This window comes from Apium graveolens, chromosome 7 (genome assembly GCF_009905375.1).
Source record: "Apium graveolens cultivar Ventura chromosome 7, ASM990537v1, whole genome shotgun sequence".
In the NCBI taxonomy this organism is placed as follows: Eukaryota; Viridiplantae; Streptophyta; class Magnoliopsida; order Apiales; family Apiaceae; genus Apium; species Apium graveolens.
Window position 1 is genome coordinate 200,423,034 of NC_133653.1, and position 17,596 is coordinate 200,440,629.

At 37.1% G+C, this 17,596-nt stretch overlaps 1 protein-coding gene across 1 annotated transcript; it reads left to right on the forward strand.

Moving 5' to 3' along the window:
- Window positions 1–16,267: 16,267 nt before the first annotated feature.
- On the forward strand, window positions 16,268–17,083 carry LOC141674345 (uncharacterized). The gene has a single exon (XM_074481072.1). The coding sequence runs from the start codon at window positions 16,268–16,270 to the stop codon at window positions 17,081–17,083; it is 816 nt and encodes a 271-aa protein (XP_074337173.1).
- Window positions 17,084–17,596: the final 513 nt, after the last annotated feature.

Genomic DNA, 17,596 nt, shown 5'->3' on the forward strand with positions numbered 1-17,596 from the left:
GGGACTACTCTCTTTCAACCGATTAATAAAATATGAATGAAAAGATTTGTTCAACATAAATGTAGCTCCTGGATCGAAAAATCCATATAAGACCACATCATCATTCTTCCTTTCAATCTTAATCAGTCTTTGCAAGAGCCTACCAGGGAGTGAATTACATTACTTATAATATTCGTATAAAACATGAATATTGAATATGTAACGATAAAAAATTAACTTACGCCATATAAGCAGATATTGCAGCTTGGCCAATCATATCGAACTCCAACAATGATTTCACATTTTCATGCAATATATAAATTATTTTCTCAGTCCCAAACACGTCTGAATCACACGGAATTGGTATTGACTCCCCAGTGGCTTTCATGAAGACTGCAGCATGTTTGTATAACACCTTGTACTGCTTTGGCACATTCTTGTTTAGCTTCATTTTTCTATAATCATCTTGAAGTTTCTGCAACTCATCTTTCCGCTTAGACTGCCCCTGCAACACTTCCTTTTTCTTTTTCTACACAGAATTAAATAAAACAAGAATAATCGGTTATTATTGACATAACTACTATAGAATGCAATAATCAATTCAGAGTATATTGACATAATTTTTATATAACATACCGCCACAGTTGGGTAGATGATCAATTCACGAGGCCATGCTACGTGAGATCCAACTGCTTGGCGTACAACCTCAATTTCACCAGGTATGGGCACTGGAACCGACGCCTCTGGCTGGATGTATCCGTCAACCGACACACGAACATGTTCGGGCTTTAGAGGCACTCCGTGTACTGAAATATTCATCTCTTCGTGATCATCAAAAACTGTTCCAAAAGCAACCTTGTTCTCTATGCAATCTAGTGCAAGCTCATATGACTGTGGACCCTACATTATAGTGAGGGATCAATTTAATTTTATTGCATAAATCCCAAGTCTGTAGGCATATATCTAGTAGATCTTAATAATATTTTACCTTCTTTCCGCTCGGAGGAGAGGGGTCAAAACCAACAAAGTCTTCATCATTTACCAACAACTGTTTGGCACTCAGCGGTTTAACAGCAACTCCAACATTCCGCTTATCAGCAGCTCCCTCTTTATTAACAGGTACTTGATAACTTGATTTGTCAGAGAACATAGGAGAATGACCATTCGAAGCATTAACCAAGGCCTTAAGTTCAGCCATCTCCCGCTGATTTCTTTCCAACTGATCCAACAACTCTGCCTTGGTAATTTTAGTCTTTTTCGCTTTCGGCAAATTGAAGAATGCTGTTGGAGTGACAAAGCCGCCAACCCATCGAACCCTTCCTACGTGCTCAGGAGTCTGAAGTGCCGTAGTCAACACATCTTCTGTTCCATGTGGAACAAATTCACCCTTCTCCTTCATTTCAAGTAACTCAGCCTGTAAAATAAATGCAAACAATTAGTGCATTATTTATGACGCAATTATCTTTGAAGGGAATGTAGTATTAAAAATATCACTTACAATTCTCGCATTTATTTCCGCTTGCTCTTCAGTAAGCTCATCAGGATTCTTTGGCATCCTAGCCTTCCACCAAAAAATTGCACGATCACGTTTCTCTTTCCGCTTTAATTTCCCTTTCTTTATCTGTTAAAAAAGAAAAAATGTTTAAACTCCCTTAAAACTTAGAACTGCAAAGCCAAAAAGATATGGTTCTTACTTCTTCTTCTCGCAAACCAATATACCCCTTCCTTGACAAGCGGTGATGATATTTCCATTTACCCATTCTATTGCTCTGTAACTTACGTTGTTCCTGCACCAAAATAAATTAGTAAAAATTAATAAATATTATTTAACCAAAATCTATTTAATCATTTAGCAAGTAAAATGGCAATCATGTATATTTTATTAGTAGAATATATTCATACCAGCCATTTGCGGCTCATCCTCTCTGTAACAAATTTCTTCCAAGGTTCTTTACCAACAAACGCATACTTCTTCGGAGGCTTCATCAATTTCTTCTTTTTTCCAATAAATGGCATCACATATTTTGCAGTTAAATCAGCTTTAAACTGCCTCCATTTTTCACTTGCCGATTGTAGCACAAGCTTCTCACTTTCTGGGGCAATTTTGAATGTGTCCTAAAGAGCCACATAATATAAATTAGCCACATAATTTACAGTCACAATTTAAATAAAATGAAGAAGTCAACAAGGGATATAATTTACCTGGACATCATCCCATAATTTTATTTTTAGATCACAATCCACTTTTGGCCAGTTTTCAGTGTCGATTGGAATCATTATCCTTGCGAGCATTCCTATGTAAGAATGTCAAGTAGGCCTGTTATTTCCGATGGGAACTACAAAATCATTGTATCTAACTTTAAATTTCTTTCCCCGAGCTTTCTTCACCACTACTTTGTGAAGAGCTGAAACACCACGCGCACCTCCTAGCCTTTTTTTGCAGATTCAGAAGTGGTCATCGTTTCTTCACCACTACTTTGAGTTTGATATTATGGAGGGACTTGAACCAACTTATCATTACAAGTCTATGAAGTTTTGATATCATGAACAATCTCATCATCAACCTTTTCAGATTTATTTTTCCTATCATTTTCTTCGAAAATTACTTTCTTGGCTTTTTGCTTCTTTACCATTTTGCTCCCTTAGTCTACATTAAATTGAATAATGATGGCTTGGCAGCGAGCCATCTTATCGTATCTGAAACACCTTTGTTGTTCTCCTTTAGTTCATCATTCACCTACAGATATGATAAGAAATTTTAAATCCTAAATAGCTAATAGTCGTCATTACACTACAGATCAAAGAACCTAATACAACACTGACTTTGTTTTGAAACCAATCAGCAAAGAGCCGATTGTGCTCTCTCATGAGCCAATGTAAGCTTTTCCTTTTCCCTCGGTGAATTTCTTCAAGATATTCCTTATGCATTCTGAAAAATGCATATGGAATGATATATTAAAGACACATTACAAGACTAATTAGTGGATAATGAGGAATTGAAAACAACAAACTGCATAAACTCACAGAATATATGGAAACACTTCAGCGTTGTTTAGAAGGACATGTAGATGTGCTTCATCTCGCTCCTTCTCTTCCACTTATTTTATTATCACAGCGGATAATGGACCTGATATCTTATTATCTTGGTCCTTTGGAAGACCGACAGTGGAGTAATTCTGACTAAAAAACTCGGTGCAGAATTCTACGGACTCTTCTCCAAGGTAACTCTCTGCCATACAACCTTCGGGATAATAACGGTTTCGAACATAACTCTTTAGTACTTTATTAAACCGTTCAAACGCATACATCCACCTATAAAATACTGGTCCACATAAGCGTAGTTCGTGGACCAAGTGGACTACTATATGTATCATTACATCAAAAAATGACGCATGGAAAACCTTTTCTAGATCGCCCAAGGTTAGTATAACATCTGACTGCAGCTTATCCAGTTTTGACACGTCTACTACTTTGTTGCACAAAGCATTAAAAAAGAAACACAATCTAATAATTGTGACCCTAACATGCTTCGGAAGAACGGAGCGTATTGCAACCGGAAGTAATTGTTGGAGAAGAATGTGGCAATCATGTGATTTCAGCCAGTAAATATTCAAATCAGGCATGGAAACATAATTTTTTATGTTCGATGCATGTCCGTATGGAAGTTTCATCGACATTAATGATGATAAGAAAGTCCTTTTTTCTGCCTTTGACAAAGTAAAGGGAGAAGGAGGCAAATAGGTTTTCTTTACTCCTACTTGGGGAGCCAAATCAGATCTAACGCCCATTTCCATCATATCATGACGGGATGCCGCACTATCCTTTGTCTTATGACGCATATTTATTAATGTGCCAATCAGACTATCACACACATTCTTCTCGACATGCATGACATCAATACAGTGCCTAACATGGTGAAATTTCCAGTATTCTAACTCAAAAAATACTGACTTTTTCTTCCATGGACTTTCAACCTTCTTTGCCTTCTTCATTTTCTTCCCAAATTCAAATTTGATTTGTTCTTGCTCTGCTAACACTTCTTCTCCGGATAGGGTTCGACGCGGCTGACCAAACTCTTGTTGTGCATTAAAAGCAGCCTTCTGCCTTCTATAAGGATGATGTAGAGGCAAATATCGACGATGCCCTTGGTAGCACATTTTCCTACTATGAGTCAAAAATTTAGCTACGGTGTCATCTCCACAAACTGGACAACACTTATAACCCTTATTAACGCAGCCAGATAAATTTCTGTAAGCAAGGAAGTCATTTATCGTCCACATTAAAACTGCTTTTAAAGTGAAAAATGATTTGTTATACGCGTCATACATATTTGGTTCCCCTTCCTTCCAAAGCTTTTTTAAATCATCAATCATCGGTTGTAAGTAGATGTCAATGTTATTACCAGGCTCATGCGGGCCAGGGACCAATATCGACAACATTATAAATTTTCTTTTCATACATAACCAGGGAGGAAGATTGTAAGTCACCAATATGACTGGCCAGCAACTATATCTATTAGATAGGCCATTATTGTGCGGGTTTACACCATCCGCCGATAAAGCCAAGCGAAGGTTTCTCGGTTCACTACCAAAGGATGGCCACCTATAATCTATATTTTTCCAAGATGGAGAGTCGGCTGGATGTCGCATTTTACCATCTTGTGTCCGCTGTTGCGCATGCCAACACATTAGTTTAGCGGTGGAAGGAGATTTAAACATACGTTTAAATCTAGGAATTATTGGAAAATACCACATGACTTTGGCTGGAAGATTAATCCTCTCTTCACCTTTCTTTGTCAACTTTTACCGAGAAAGTCGACACTTAGGACACTTGATTGCATCAGCATGTACACCCCTGTACAGTACACAGTCATTCGGACATGAATAGAACTTTATATACTCTAGACCTAAATTGGAGAGGTTTTTTTTTGCTTCATATGCATTACTAGGTAACACATTATCTTTGCGAAGTAGAGACCCAACAGAAGAAAGGAGGTCAGCGAAGGCACTATCGGTAATACCAAACCTAGATTTCCAGTTATCCAACTTCAACATCGACTCTAACTTAGTACAGTCACTACCCTCATATAGAGGTTGCTCAGCATCGGCTACGAACCTCCTAAACTGATATGAATCATTATCATATTGACTCGAGTTATATGCCGCTTCACAAACATCAACAGTTTCCGAAGCAGCGACATGCTCCTGATCTTGCTCTGATGCTTCATCAGAGGCTTGCTCAGGAGGTGGGTCTGGAGCTTGCTCTTCAGGTGGACAACTAGCACTTGAAGATTTAGGACCCGTAGAAGCAGTCTCCCCGTGCCAAACCCAATGCAATAACCTAGAAAAAAGCCATTGTCATAGATATGGCCCCTGATTGTTTTTATAGAGAATTTTTTAAAATTGGCGCATCGTCCACAAGGGCAAGGAATTTTGTTACGATCTTCAGAATTTTCTTCAGCATATATCAAGAAGTTTTCCACCCCCATTTCAAATGCTAAATAATCCCTATCTTGCAAAATCCATGTCTTATCCATCAAATTTCCCTGCCTGATAGCCACTATAAATATTAAAAATCCAACACATACCTATTTATAATTATTTAATAAAAGGCATATCAAATTTGTGTTGGTTACTGTAGGGATTAATTATATAAACTTAGAAAGGAGTAAATACCTTGATATCCTAATAACTTATAGTACTAATTCATTACTCTAAGATCCTATACATATACCCAATTAATTACAAAACTAGACTAAATTTATAAACTAGACTAAATTAAACCAAGATAATTAAAACAAATTAAACCAAGATATTTGAAAATATCACATAATTAAAAACCAATAATTCCAACATTCACAGCCCAGACAATTGTTAAATTTCCTTCACATAAATAAAACTCAGTGATAACTTGAGTATTGAAACAAATTCAGCCCATAAATAAATAAATTAAAATTATCTGTTACTTGTATTTGTGAGAAGGATAATTATACAAAACAATTACTATAATACAACACAAGTAACAGATAGTTCATATCAGGAATGCAGAGACTTGTTCATATCAGAGAAATGACTATCATACAAAACAAGAAATGCAGAGACTTGTTCATATCTGAGACCTGTTCAAATGCAGCCCCAAACCCCCCCCCCCCCAAAACACACTAATATGTATGAACAACCCCCAGAAAACACATAATTAAAAACATAACAGAAACATTTACATTTACATCAATGTACCTAAAACATTGATTTACGTCAGTGTACCTAAAATATTTAACATGACATAAAATTCCCAAAAACAGGACATAAAACCTCCAAAAAGAAACAAACATAAAACCCCCAAAAACATAAAACATTTACATGCACAAAGAAGAAAAACAGTAAAGAAGAAAAGAAGATAAACATAAAACATTTACATGCACAAAGAAGATATTGAACATAAAAATGAGGGAGATAAATAGTAAAGAAGTAAAGAAGAATATACCTCCGAATGCTTTCAATATTCTGAAACTCCAATGTTCTAAACCCTCAGTGCTCCAACCTCCAAATGTTGTCTACCTCCAGATACTAGCTCCAACCTCCAGATACTAGCTCAATTTCAAGTTTAATTTGCTCTAATTTGAAGCTCCAAATCTTGAATTAGAATTGGGGCTAAAATTAGGGTTTCAGAGAAAAGAGAGAAGAGACGGTTAACAGAGACTAAGGTAAGAAGAGAGAAGAAAGGTAAGAAGACTAAGAGAGAAGGAGGGGAGAGATGAGAGAGACGAGAGAGGCGAGGGTCAGGGAAAGATGAGAGGCTCGCGGGAGGTTTTTTGGAAAGGGGGGAAAATATGTTAAAGTGAATTTTTTTATTAAAATTAAAGGGGGGAAAGTGTACTGAAAAGCGGGGGGGGGGAGTTAAGTAATTTTTATTTTTTTTAAAAGGCCATAGACAACGGTTAACAAAATGAACCGATGTCAAAGTTAAAAACAAATTTGTGGCCTTTTCATTTCTGAAGATAGACAACGGCTACTAAGTGAAACCGATGTTAATATGCGTATTCAACATCGCTTTTTACAAAACCGATGTTAAACTGCATTTTAACATCGGGTGCATCACATGCCGATGTCTAAGGACCGATGTCGTAGCTACTATTTCTAGTAGTGACTATGGGTTTTTCAGTCATTTTTTACTAAACTATGTGCTTAAATATGTATTTTGATGTTTTTGATGTTTATTTAAGTTTACGTATTAAGTTTTAGGTATATGTATGATGTTGCTGTGAATTAGTATAGTAGTATGTAGTGGATTCACATACACATAACACATACACTTGTGTAGTAGTCATATATAGTTGTAAAATAGTGTGTGTTTGGTCGATAGTGTGTGTTCGGTCAGTCGACAAAATGTGCGTAGTGTGTGTCTGTTGCTATGCCAACAGGCATATATGTTGAAGCTTAGTCCATTAGGGTTGAAGCTTAGGAAGAGCCTCGTTATATATGTTGGCATTTGGATATTTATAATTAATTTGAAATTGTTTAAAATTTCATTAGGTCAAGTTAAGTAAATGCAATGATATACTACTATGTTGTTATCTTGAAATAGGGTTTTATGTAGGATTAGAGTTGGGCTCCAGCCATTTCAACTTTATTATAAGTTAGTCTGTGTAAACAATAATCAAGAAACTATATATAATTGACACTTCCAGACTCCTAATAATATAGGAAAATCCCACTGGTTCATGAACAGTTTTGTCTAGTCTGATAAGATAAATGCGCAGTTAGTTCTCAGATCAATGAAAATTATGAAATTAAAGCTAATTAGTTAAGAGTAAACACCTGAATCTTTTTGTGTAACTTAATTAATTATGTTTAATATTAATCATGAGCACTCATAAACCTCATATTATTTGTTGGTAAATAATGCATTAAGTTATGTGTTTAATGCATATCATCCATGAGAATTAACTAGCTAGATCACTTAAGCATTTTGATATTGTTTTTTACAGGGTTAATGGCAAAGGTTTTCCAGGGTAAGAGTCCTGTGGCATCTTAAAAGAAAGGCAAAAAAGTTCCAGTGAATAAGAATGGAAAGATCGCTAAGTCTAAGAAAAATGCGAGTTCACGCAAAGGAAAAGGCAAAGGCAAAGTGACGGCAGCATCAAAGGCAAAGGCCAAAGCTTTAGCGATATCACAGTCTTATCCCTGCGGGAAGACAAGGGCAGAATTAGTTGAGTGGATGGGTCCAAGAAAGCGAGCAAACTCCCGTGGACTATTTGGTTCCACACCTCCAGCAAAGCCGACTCGTATTGATATTTCAAATGGAGTGTAAGTCTAAATTTATAGACTTTTGCATTTTATTCTTTACTACTTTACCTAACTTTAATATAGGTCCAATTAGTAACGATTATTATTTTTGTAGCATAATGCATGATGAAGCAAAGAAGACAATTTTGGGCATTATTCGCGGGTTCTGGCCAGTGGGAGCTTACACGTGGACTGATATCAATGATATGTATCCTAAATGGGTTGAGAAGGTTATTACTTAACTCTATGTAAGTATCCATCGTCTTGAATTTGATTTACTTTCAAATACACATGTACTTCTAATTGATAGTTTAGTTGTTTGCTACTGTGTTTGTGTTTCTGTTTGCTCCAAGATTTGGCAATTAAATCAGAATGAAGAGGCAAATGCTCCTCTGTTTCATATTAGTATTACAGAAATAAGAGTATTATTTTAGAACAAAATTGGTTTCTCAACTTTTTGATGTTTATTTTATTATCAAACTATAGGTAATTGCTAATTTAAATGTTTTAAGAGGAAAAGGTTATGTTAAAAGGTGGCATTACATACTTATTTAAACATTTTATTTTTGTTTACTATAATCATTTGCATGTAATTCCTGCACTATTGAACAACTTATGTTTATATAAATTGCAGAAATATTTCAGACATGAGAAGGGTCAAAGTCGTAAGGAGGCTTATAAGACTATAGCTGGGCATCTCAAGGCATTGATTAAGCAAACAGTGCATAAAGAAAAGGAGTGAGCTTATGCAAATTCCGAGAAGTTAAAAAAGCCGCTGCTGGAAGTTAAACCTTCCTACTTCAGTGATCCGGTATGGGAAGGGATGGTTCATTTCTTGGAGTCGGATGAACACAAGCTACGATCAGATAAGGGAAAAGCAAATCATCAAAAGGTGACTACCTTGCACAGCGCTGGTGCAAGATCTTTTCAGCAAGTGGAGAAGGTAACATTCACTTCATAATCTAGTAAAATAGAACTTGGATTTAGAATCTTGTTTATTAATATTAATTATCTTTATGCATCTATATGTTATATTTTAACTGAGGAAAAGAATGGCGTTGTGCCAACTCGCCTTGAAGTGTCGGACAAAACACACACTCGCAAGGAAACGGATGCTGATGGCATGCCAATTTACACAACTGAGGCTGCAAAGGAAATTGCGGTATGAAATTAAAATTGGATAATTTATTTTATATAACTTATTAGAAGTAAATGACAATATATCTGAGTTTTTAATGAGTTTGATTATGCATTTATATGTTGAAATACAAGTTAGGTTTTCTATGCATATTGGAATTCATAATGCTGGATTTTGCATAAACTCACTGTGTAGCCAAATCTTGTGAACTCCAGAAATTAATCAATGTTCTCACTGTGTAGCCAAATCTTGTGAACTCTAGAACGTTATTAGACTTTGCTCTATACAGATTATATAAGCAATTAACGTCCCACGTATTTACCGGTATTTCTTTTTTGGATTTTTTTATTAGCCGGATAGATGATTCTACCATATATCTCAAGATGAGTTTGATAGTGAAATTTAGGCTTGTTTCATAATGTTGGATTTTGCAAATGTGTCTTAATGTTTATTAGCCAAATCTTGTGAACTCCAGAACTTTATTTGATTTGCTCTATACAGTTCATAATGCTGAATTTTGCAAATGTGTCTTAATGTGTCTTAATGCAAATTTAGGCTTGTTTCATAGTGAAATTTATCAACATCTTATTTTTATCTGAGTTTGTTTTATTTATCTGATCTGAACGAAGTCTCTTGAGTTATATAGCAAAAAATTGAGATGTTGTATTTTAGGTCAGAAGCTGTAACACTTTATTTCCAAATCTTTTACAGCGGAGCTATGCAAAGATACTTAAAGAAAATAACTTTGATCCTACAACTGAGAATGCCGTGGAGCCATTTCAGTGGTGGTTGATGGCCACAGTACCTGCTGGTGAAAAGCCTAAGCATAACAGGCTTGTTGGTTTTCCGAGAACTTCCGCCCGTCAACTGATCAAAGATTTGTCAGTCCAGTATGATGAAGAAGCGGAGAACAGGGCTGAAACTTCTGCTGCGGGTGCTGCTCGTAATAGAGGTGTCCCTGCCAAGTTATTCGCAACTGTGGTAGGTGGAGTTCTTGAGATCCTGAAAACCAATCCTTCTACCTATCAGCGATAACTTAGTGAAGAAGAGGTTGAGAATCTTGCTCGAGCTGCCCTTGATCTTAGCGATCCTGGAAACCGAACTGAATTCACTCAGTTTGTTTCAAATGAAGTGTTGCATCTCGTGAAAGTGCTTGTCGAAGATATGTTCAAGAGGTATCAGGAGAAGGAAAAAGAGGTAATTTTCTTTTGCAATTTTTGTACCAATCTCCCATTTATTCAGCGTCGATGATTTATCGCGAATCGGTTGTGTATTGCAGGTTCTTTATAGTTCTGATGAGGAGACTGATGTAACAAACATCTCTGACGATGAAAGGGATATTGAGGCTGCTGATGGGGAAGGTCAGAATGCTAATGGGGAAGAAGGCGCATCTAAAGGCGAAGATGAAGAAGGAAATTTTGAAGGCTCCAATCGTGAGGATGACTAAATCTGCTCCCCTAAAACTCTTTGTTTTATAAAGTTTGTCGTTAAAATTGTTAGACTTAAATGATTTTGGTTAAAATGCTTTTGGTTAGACTAGGATTGTTTTCAGTATTATGCTTTTGTAAGCATTATTAGGATAATGGTGAATTTCTGAAGTAGGGATATAGTTGCCAGAAACTTAGCTTTTGTTTTAATTATGGATGGTTGGTCAATCCTTAGTGTCTGGTAACTATGTCCGGAAATGATACAATTGTTCGAATTATGAATTAATCATGTACTGAATTCTATTTTGTGCTTGTTGATTATGTATTTGTATGTTGGTTACTTGTGTTTTCGTTTGTGTTTGGCTTTAGTTTATGGTAATGACCAGAAACAAATAATTTTTTCGGCAAATAAACAATAAAATCCTACCAAATATAACCTACCAGAATGCCCATTACAAACCCAGAATGGTAGGTTTTGGTTCTTGTATAAACTAAGATATATAGTAGGAAAAGGTTGGTAGGAAATGTTGATCAATCAAAGCCTACCAACGTTGGTAGGAAAAGTGACACAAAACCTACCAATTCTGGTAGGAAAATGGCTTAACATTGTCAAGGGGACATGCCACGTGGCATGCCACGTATCTGGGCCCCACAATCCAAATCATCAACTGGGGTCCATATTTGAGTGACGTGGCAGGTGATGTGGCGTACTATGTGGCACGCCACATGGACTGACACTTGGCAAGTGGGGTCAACTGAAATACAAGCATAAATTCCTACCATAAAGCAATTCCGACTAGAGAAACTCCCACCAAGCCTTTTGGTAGGAATTGCCCCCATTTCCTACCAGAAATAGACCATTTCCTACCAAAATGCTGGTAGGAAAAAGCCGTTTTTCTTGTAGTGTTGGTTTTTGGTTTTAGCATTTTTTGGTATGTATATTGTTAGACCATGTAAATATTTAACATTAGTGTATATAAATGTGAATAATGTCCAAAATATCTATTTACATTATAAACTTTTTTAAAAAAACTGATGTAAAAAGTGCAATCTCTACACCCACCAACATATCAATTTTAAATTAACCAAGCATCAGTTTATAGATGATGTCTATAAATGAGACATCATGTAAAACTGATCTCTATGTACATATTACACATCAGTATTTTCAAGCAGCTGATGTCTGGGGTGACTTTTGACAACAGTTTTTAACCGATGTGAAAAAGAAAATACTTTTCTCTCACTACGCCATAAGTGCACATAGGCAACCCCTACTATACAATTTCATAAGGCCTAAATGGTGTTGCATAATAGACAACACCTGGAAGGGTTGCCAATGTTGACGTGGTCCTAGAGCTTTAAGGCAATGAATTATGCAACACCAGAAAGCGTTGCATTATGCGTCTTTTGCAACAGTAAAAGCGTATAATGACAAAAACAGTTAGTGTTGCATAAAATGAAACCACATCACCACTGTGTCCTACGAGCAAGTGACACGTCATATTGCCACGTCAGCAGTGACCCTACTTTGACACATCAGCAAGGGGTCCCACATTTGCCACATCAGTAGTGGGCCCCACTTTTGCCACGTCAAGAGTGGGTCCCATAATAAGTAATGTAACACTGATTTTAGTCATTTGCAACACCATTATTATTCATATGTGACATCATTTTTAGTCTTATGCAACACCATATAGAGTCAACTGCAACACTTCAAAAATTAAAAAAAATTGATATAGTTATTCTGCTTTTACATTATTCCTCCCAAACAAGGCATCCAACAATCAATACAACAAGTATTGAGCAATTTTTTTTCTTCTCTTTTCTAAATAATGTCACCTACTCATTTCAACTCTAGCCTTTCAACTCATTTTGACGTTTAAAAGCAGATAGTGTTTGTTTCCAGCCAGGTAGAGAACTGCCAGTCGATGTGATCCACAGACAAAAATGCTTGTATTTGAGATGACTTTAAATAGTGCTCCAGCTTAGGGCATTATAGGCAAACCTTTACTGAGATAACATTGCACCTTATTCTGGTACAAACTAAATAAATAGTATGCATGGACATACATTTAATTGTAGGATCGAGAAAAGCAACCAAAAAAAATAAAATACTGACATATTAGTCTTCTATCCAAAAAAATTGCTTTGCACATAATTTCAGCACATACTCTAAGACAACCTTGCCCCTCTTTCATAGTCGTTATTGAGATTATCGATATTCTTTCCAGAGACATGAAATGGGCCTTTCTCTGGCTTTTGAATTCGAATCCTTCCTAAGTCATCCTTAACAGCTTAAAAGAGATTATGAGATATATAAGAAAAACTGAAACATTTCGTTAAAGAAAGGATGATATAAGACCACAAGAAACACAACAAACTATTATCATGTCATAGCTAGTTAGAAGCTATCAAATTTAACACTATTAAATATTCACATATCACTTTCTTACATGTTTTCATCACAGATAACAGAATAAATATGTGCTTCAACTTTGGGATTCCATATTTTACTATTATAAAAGTTGACTTGAAATTTGGCTTTTAGTTCTAAAAACTGAAAAGTAAAGCTGAGAAGATTTTTGAAAAGAAAACGAACATAAGGAATTTTAAAGATTTCGGAGAGATTAAGAGACATAATCGTTGGGAGGAGTCATGTAATTCCTCTATTCATTTTTTCGTGCCATGCAGACTATTACCCAGATCTAATATCCATTTAGCTTTTACCCGGCGGTTCCTTCTTCTCTTTCTTTCAACCTTCTTCTCTCCAAATTTCTTTCCGGCCAAACTTCTCCACTTCTATCCCTGCAAACACAATTTCTTCTTCTTTATTCCTGTTCTACTCTTCCCACCCTTGTTTTAACACCCAATTTCCTTAACTTTTCTCATCATTATGGGTCACATAATTCCGAAAATTCTAGAAGTTTGTACTCGGATGACTCGGTCTCTTTGTTAGGCCATGGTTTCCTTAACAATGAGGAGATTGCTGTTATTAACCATGCTAGATTTCTAGAGGATGTGGACTTGAATGAGGTTTTTGTTAACCCCATTCGCCCTGTTAGTAATGCTTTACTGGCTAGAGATGGAGCCTCAACTAGGAGTGACAATGGTCCCTCTAATAATATTGTGAGCTCCAAAGAAAGTTCTGTTGTGATTGCTATTGAGGATGATTCTTTGCAGCAGCCTGAGAGTTTGAGGTCTCTAGGCCAAGAACAGATTGCCATTGGGGGGCTACTTCATCAGTTGGATGCCTCAAGAATCATTTCCAAAGGTACTCTCTCTGATAATTCCTCAAAATCTCTCGAAAATCTCTTAGATAATTTTGCACTGAAAAATGGGGTTTTAAGTTCGGTTTGTGAGCATAATGCTGTTGAAGATGTTATTGGGGAACATAACATTGATGCAGATATGCCCAGTATTGGGGCGTTTGGGGCAGCTGGGGCTGAACAAGGTTCTAAGGACCCCAACAATGTGGGTCAAAAAATTGTCACCTGGAGTGATCGTGTTAAACAGTCCAGACCAAATATTAATCCATCATTTGAACACAAGGCTGCCTTTTCAACTAATCCTGATGGGTCTTTAAATTTGATACCTCCAAGAGAATTTTTATTTCAGGCTCGCCAACAATGGGACACAAGCTGCATAGGGCACTTCATTGGGGGAGGTTTTGACTTCAAATTTGTTAGAGAACGAACTATGGGTTTGTGGAAAAATCATGGCTTGCTTAATGTTTTTTATAATACGAAGGGCTATTTCACTTTTAAATTTGATACTATTGAGCATATGAAAGCAGTGTTGAATTTTAATTCTATCCAAATGAGAGGTCGTTCTCTTTTTCTCAAGCCATGGATGGAGAGTTCGGAATTCAAAAGAAATGTTTTTGACAAAGTTCCTTGTTGGATCAAGTTGGGAAACATCCCACCTTCGTATTATTGTTCAAGCTCTGGAGTTTCTATGATTGCTAAGCTTATTGGTAGAGTGATGAAATTTGATGAGGCCACTAGTCGATTTCTCCCTATGAAATTTGCTAGGGTGTTGGTGGAGCTCGAGTATAACTCTCCAAGGCCTCCTTATATTATGGTTCCTCTACTTAATTATAAAGGAGTGGAAGATAAGTTTAGGGTGGAGGTTGAATACTCTCAATTACCCTATTCATGCAGCATTTGCACGGCGTTTGGACACTCCCTCTCTAGATGCTCAGATAACCCTGATAGAGAACCACCACGGGCTAAGAACCCAAACAACACTGTCAACAAAAATCAAGGAAGAACCAAGAGTGCAGAAACCAGGTCCAGTACTAGAACCCCTATTGAAAACACAGAAGTCATTGAGAATGATTTGATAGATAAGGAAGGAATGGAAGACTTTGTGGCGAATAATGATATGACTAAAATAGTGACTGGAACCTTTTTGGGTTGTGAAGTCACAATGGATGATGACTTGGTTTTAGCAAACTGTGGAGTTGTAAACCTGAACAATGAAGATAATCTGGATGAACTTGATGTGGATCATAATGTGGGCATATCTGCCCATAAGGATCCAGAGGGAACACAAGTTTCGCCTGTTGAGTCCCTGGACTCACCTAGGGCTTCAGATTGTTACCAATCGCCAGGACGCCGTCGAACCTCAAAGCACGCAGTCAAGTCCCCAGCTCTGCACACAGACAAGGCGCCTAACGCGCACGCTACTCAATCTCATGCCAAGTCCCATGATCCATCTCAGGACTATCAAGTTGCGACCCAAGATTTTGAGGAACCTATTGAAACCCACAACCCTTTTGGGACCCTTAATGAATTGGAGGAGGGTGAATTGCCCCCTACTAGTCATAAATGTAAAGGAAAGACCTAACCTCCTTCCATATCTATTATTCTGGGACTCAAACCTCCCACTGACTCTTCTACTGATCATGCGGACATCAAGGCTAATGGTAAGCAAGTCAAAGCTCAGGGCAAGAAAAGTGTGAGACTCGCTGGTCTTAAAACAACAACTCATCCTTCTCAATGAATATTGGCACTTGGAACGTTAGAGGTTTAAATAAGAAATCTCATCAACGTGAAGTCAAGGACTTTATTAATGCAAATCAAATTTCTCTTTTGTGTTGTCTTGAAACAAAAGTTAAAATTACTAATAGTGCTACAGTTTCAAAGCGTATTAATAGAAGTTGGAGATGGTTATTTAATTATGAATATCACAATAACGGCCGAGTGTGGTTTGGTTGGGACCCGAATGTATGGTTTGTCACATTCCATTCCAAATCGGCTCAACATCTTACTTGTCAAGTTACTCATATTGAGAAGCAGCTTCATTTCACTCTTACGGCTGTCTATGCTTTTTATAAGGCCCATAAAAGAGTCCCTCTTTGGAATAACTTACGACTGCTATCTCAGGATATCTATTCTCCTTGGGTGGTTAGTAGTGACTTAAATTGCATCGTTGCAATGGAGGAAATGGCTGGTGGTAGAGAACAATGGACTCCAGGTATGCAACAGTTTAAAGATAGTATCTTACAAGCTAGCCTTGCCCATCTTCGTACTAAAAGGCCTCTCCTCACATGGTCGAACAAACACCCTAATAACTTGGTCCATAGGCGCCTTGACAGAATGCTTGGTAATGCAGCTTGGCTCCATGAATTTTCTGAAAGCTGGGTCCATGTTAAGACCAAGGGGATCATGGACCATGCTCCTTTATTGCTCCACATACCTATGCAACTTGAAAAGATACGTAAGCCCTTCCAATTCTTTAATTTTATGAGAGATATAATAGGGTTCCAGGAGGCAGTGATGCGAGGATGGGCCTATACTTGCTCTAGGGACCCGATGAGCATTTTATGCCATAAATTAAAGGAGGTCAAGGTAGAATTAAAGACTCTCAATAAACAGCATGGTAATCTTCACACCAATGTTTTTATCGCTCGTACTAATCTGCAAGAAATTCAGGAAGCCATTGACATGGACCTCTTGAACTCTGTCTTGTGCAAGTCTGAGTCGGAGGCTACAAAAAATCTCGATAAATGCATTCAAGAAGAAGAAAACCTCTTGCAACAAAAAGCTAGAGTTGATTGGCTTCGCTTGGGAGACAATAACTCCAAGTTCTTTTTTAACCAAATCAAGGGTCGATGGAATAGGAACAAAATTTTATCCATTGAAAATAACAATGGTGAAATTGTGTTTGGTCGCCAAGCTGTTACCAATGTGGCTGTAGAATTCTTTTCTAATTCATTGGGGTCTCTCCTCCTCTTCAAGAAATTGATCTGAGATCTTTACAGTGTGCTCAAGTAACTGACAATCAGGCGAGTCTTCTTTTGATGGGGATTACTCTAGAAATTATTCTCAGTACTCTCAAGACCATGAAGAAAAATAGTGCCCCTGGTCCTGATGGATTTAATGTGGAGTTTTTCCTATCCACTTGGGACATTGTTGGGGACATTTTTTGCAAGGCTGTTAAACACTTCTTTGATTCGGGGCAAATGAACCCTGGAATTAACTCCACTGCAATTGCCCTGATTCCGAAAACTTTAACCCCAACTCACATGAAAGATTATAGGCCAATCTCCCTATGCTCTGTTTCCTACAAGTGTATTGTAAAAATTCTTGCGAATCGTATAAAACCTCTAATGTCAACACTGATCCACTCCTCGCAATCAGCCTTCATTCCAGGGAGAAGCATCTCGGATAACATTTTATTGGCTCAAGAATTATTTATAGGCTATCAACGCCAATCAGGTGTGCCTAGATGTGCCTTAAAGATTGACCTTCACAAAGCCTTTG

Bases quoted from the DNA above. Each gene is read 5' to 3' on its own strand.
- LOC141674345 (XM_074481072.1), top strand. From the start codon at position 16,268: ATGGAGGAAATGGCTGGTGGTAGAGAACAATGGACTCCAGGTATGCAA.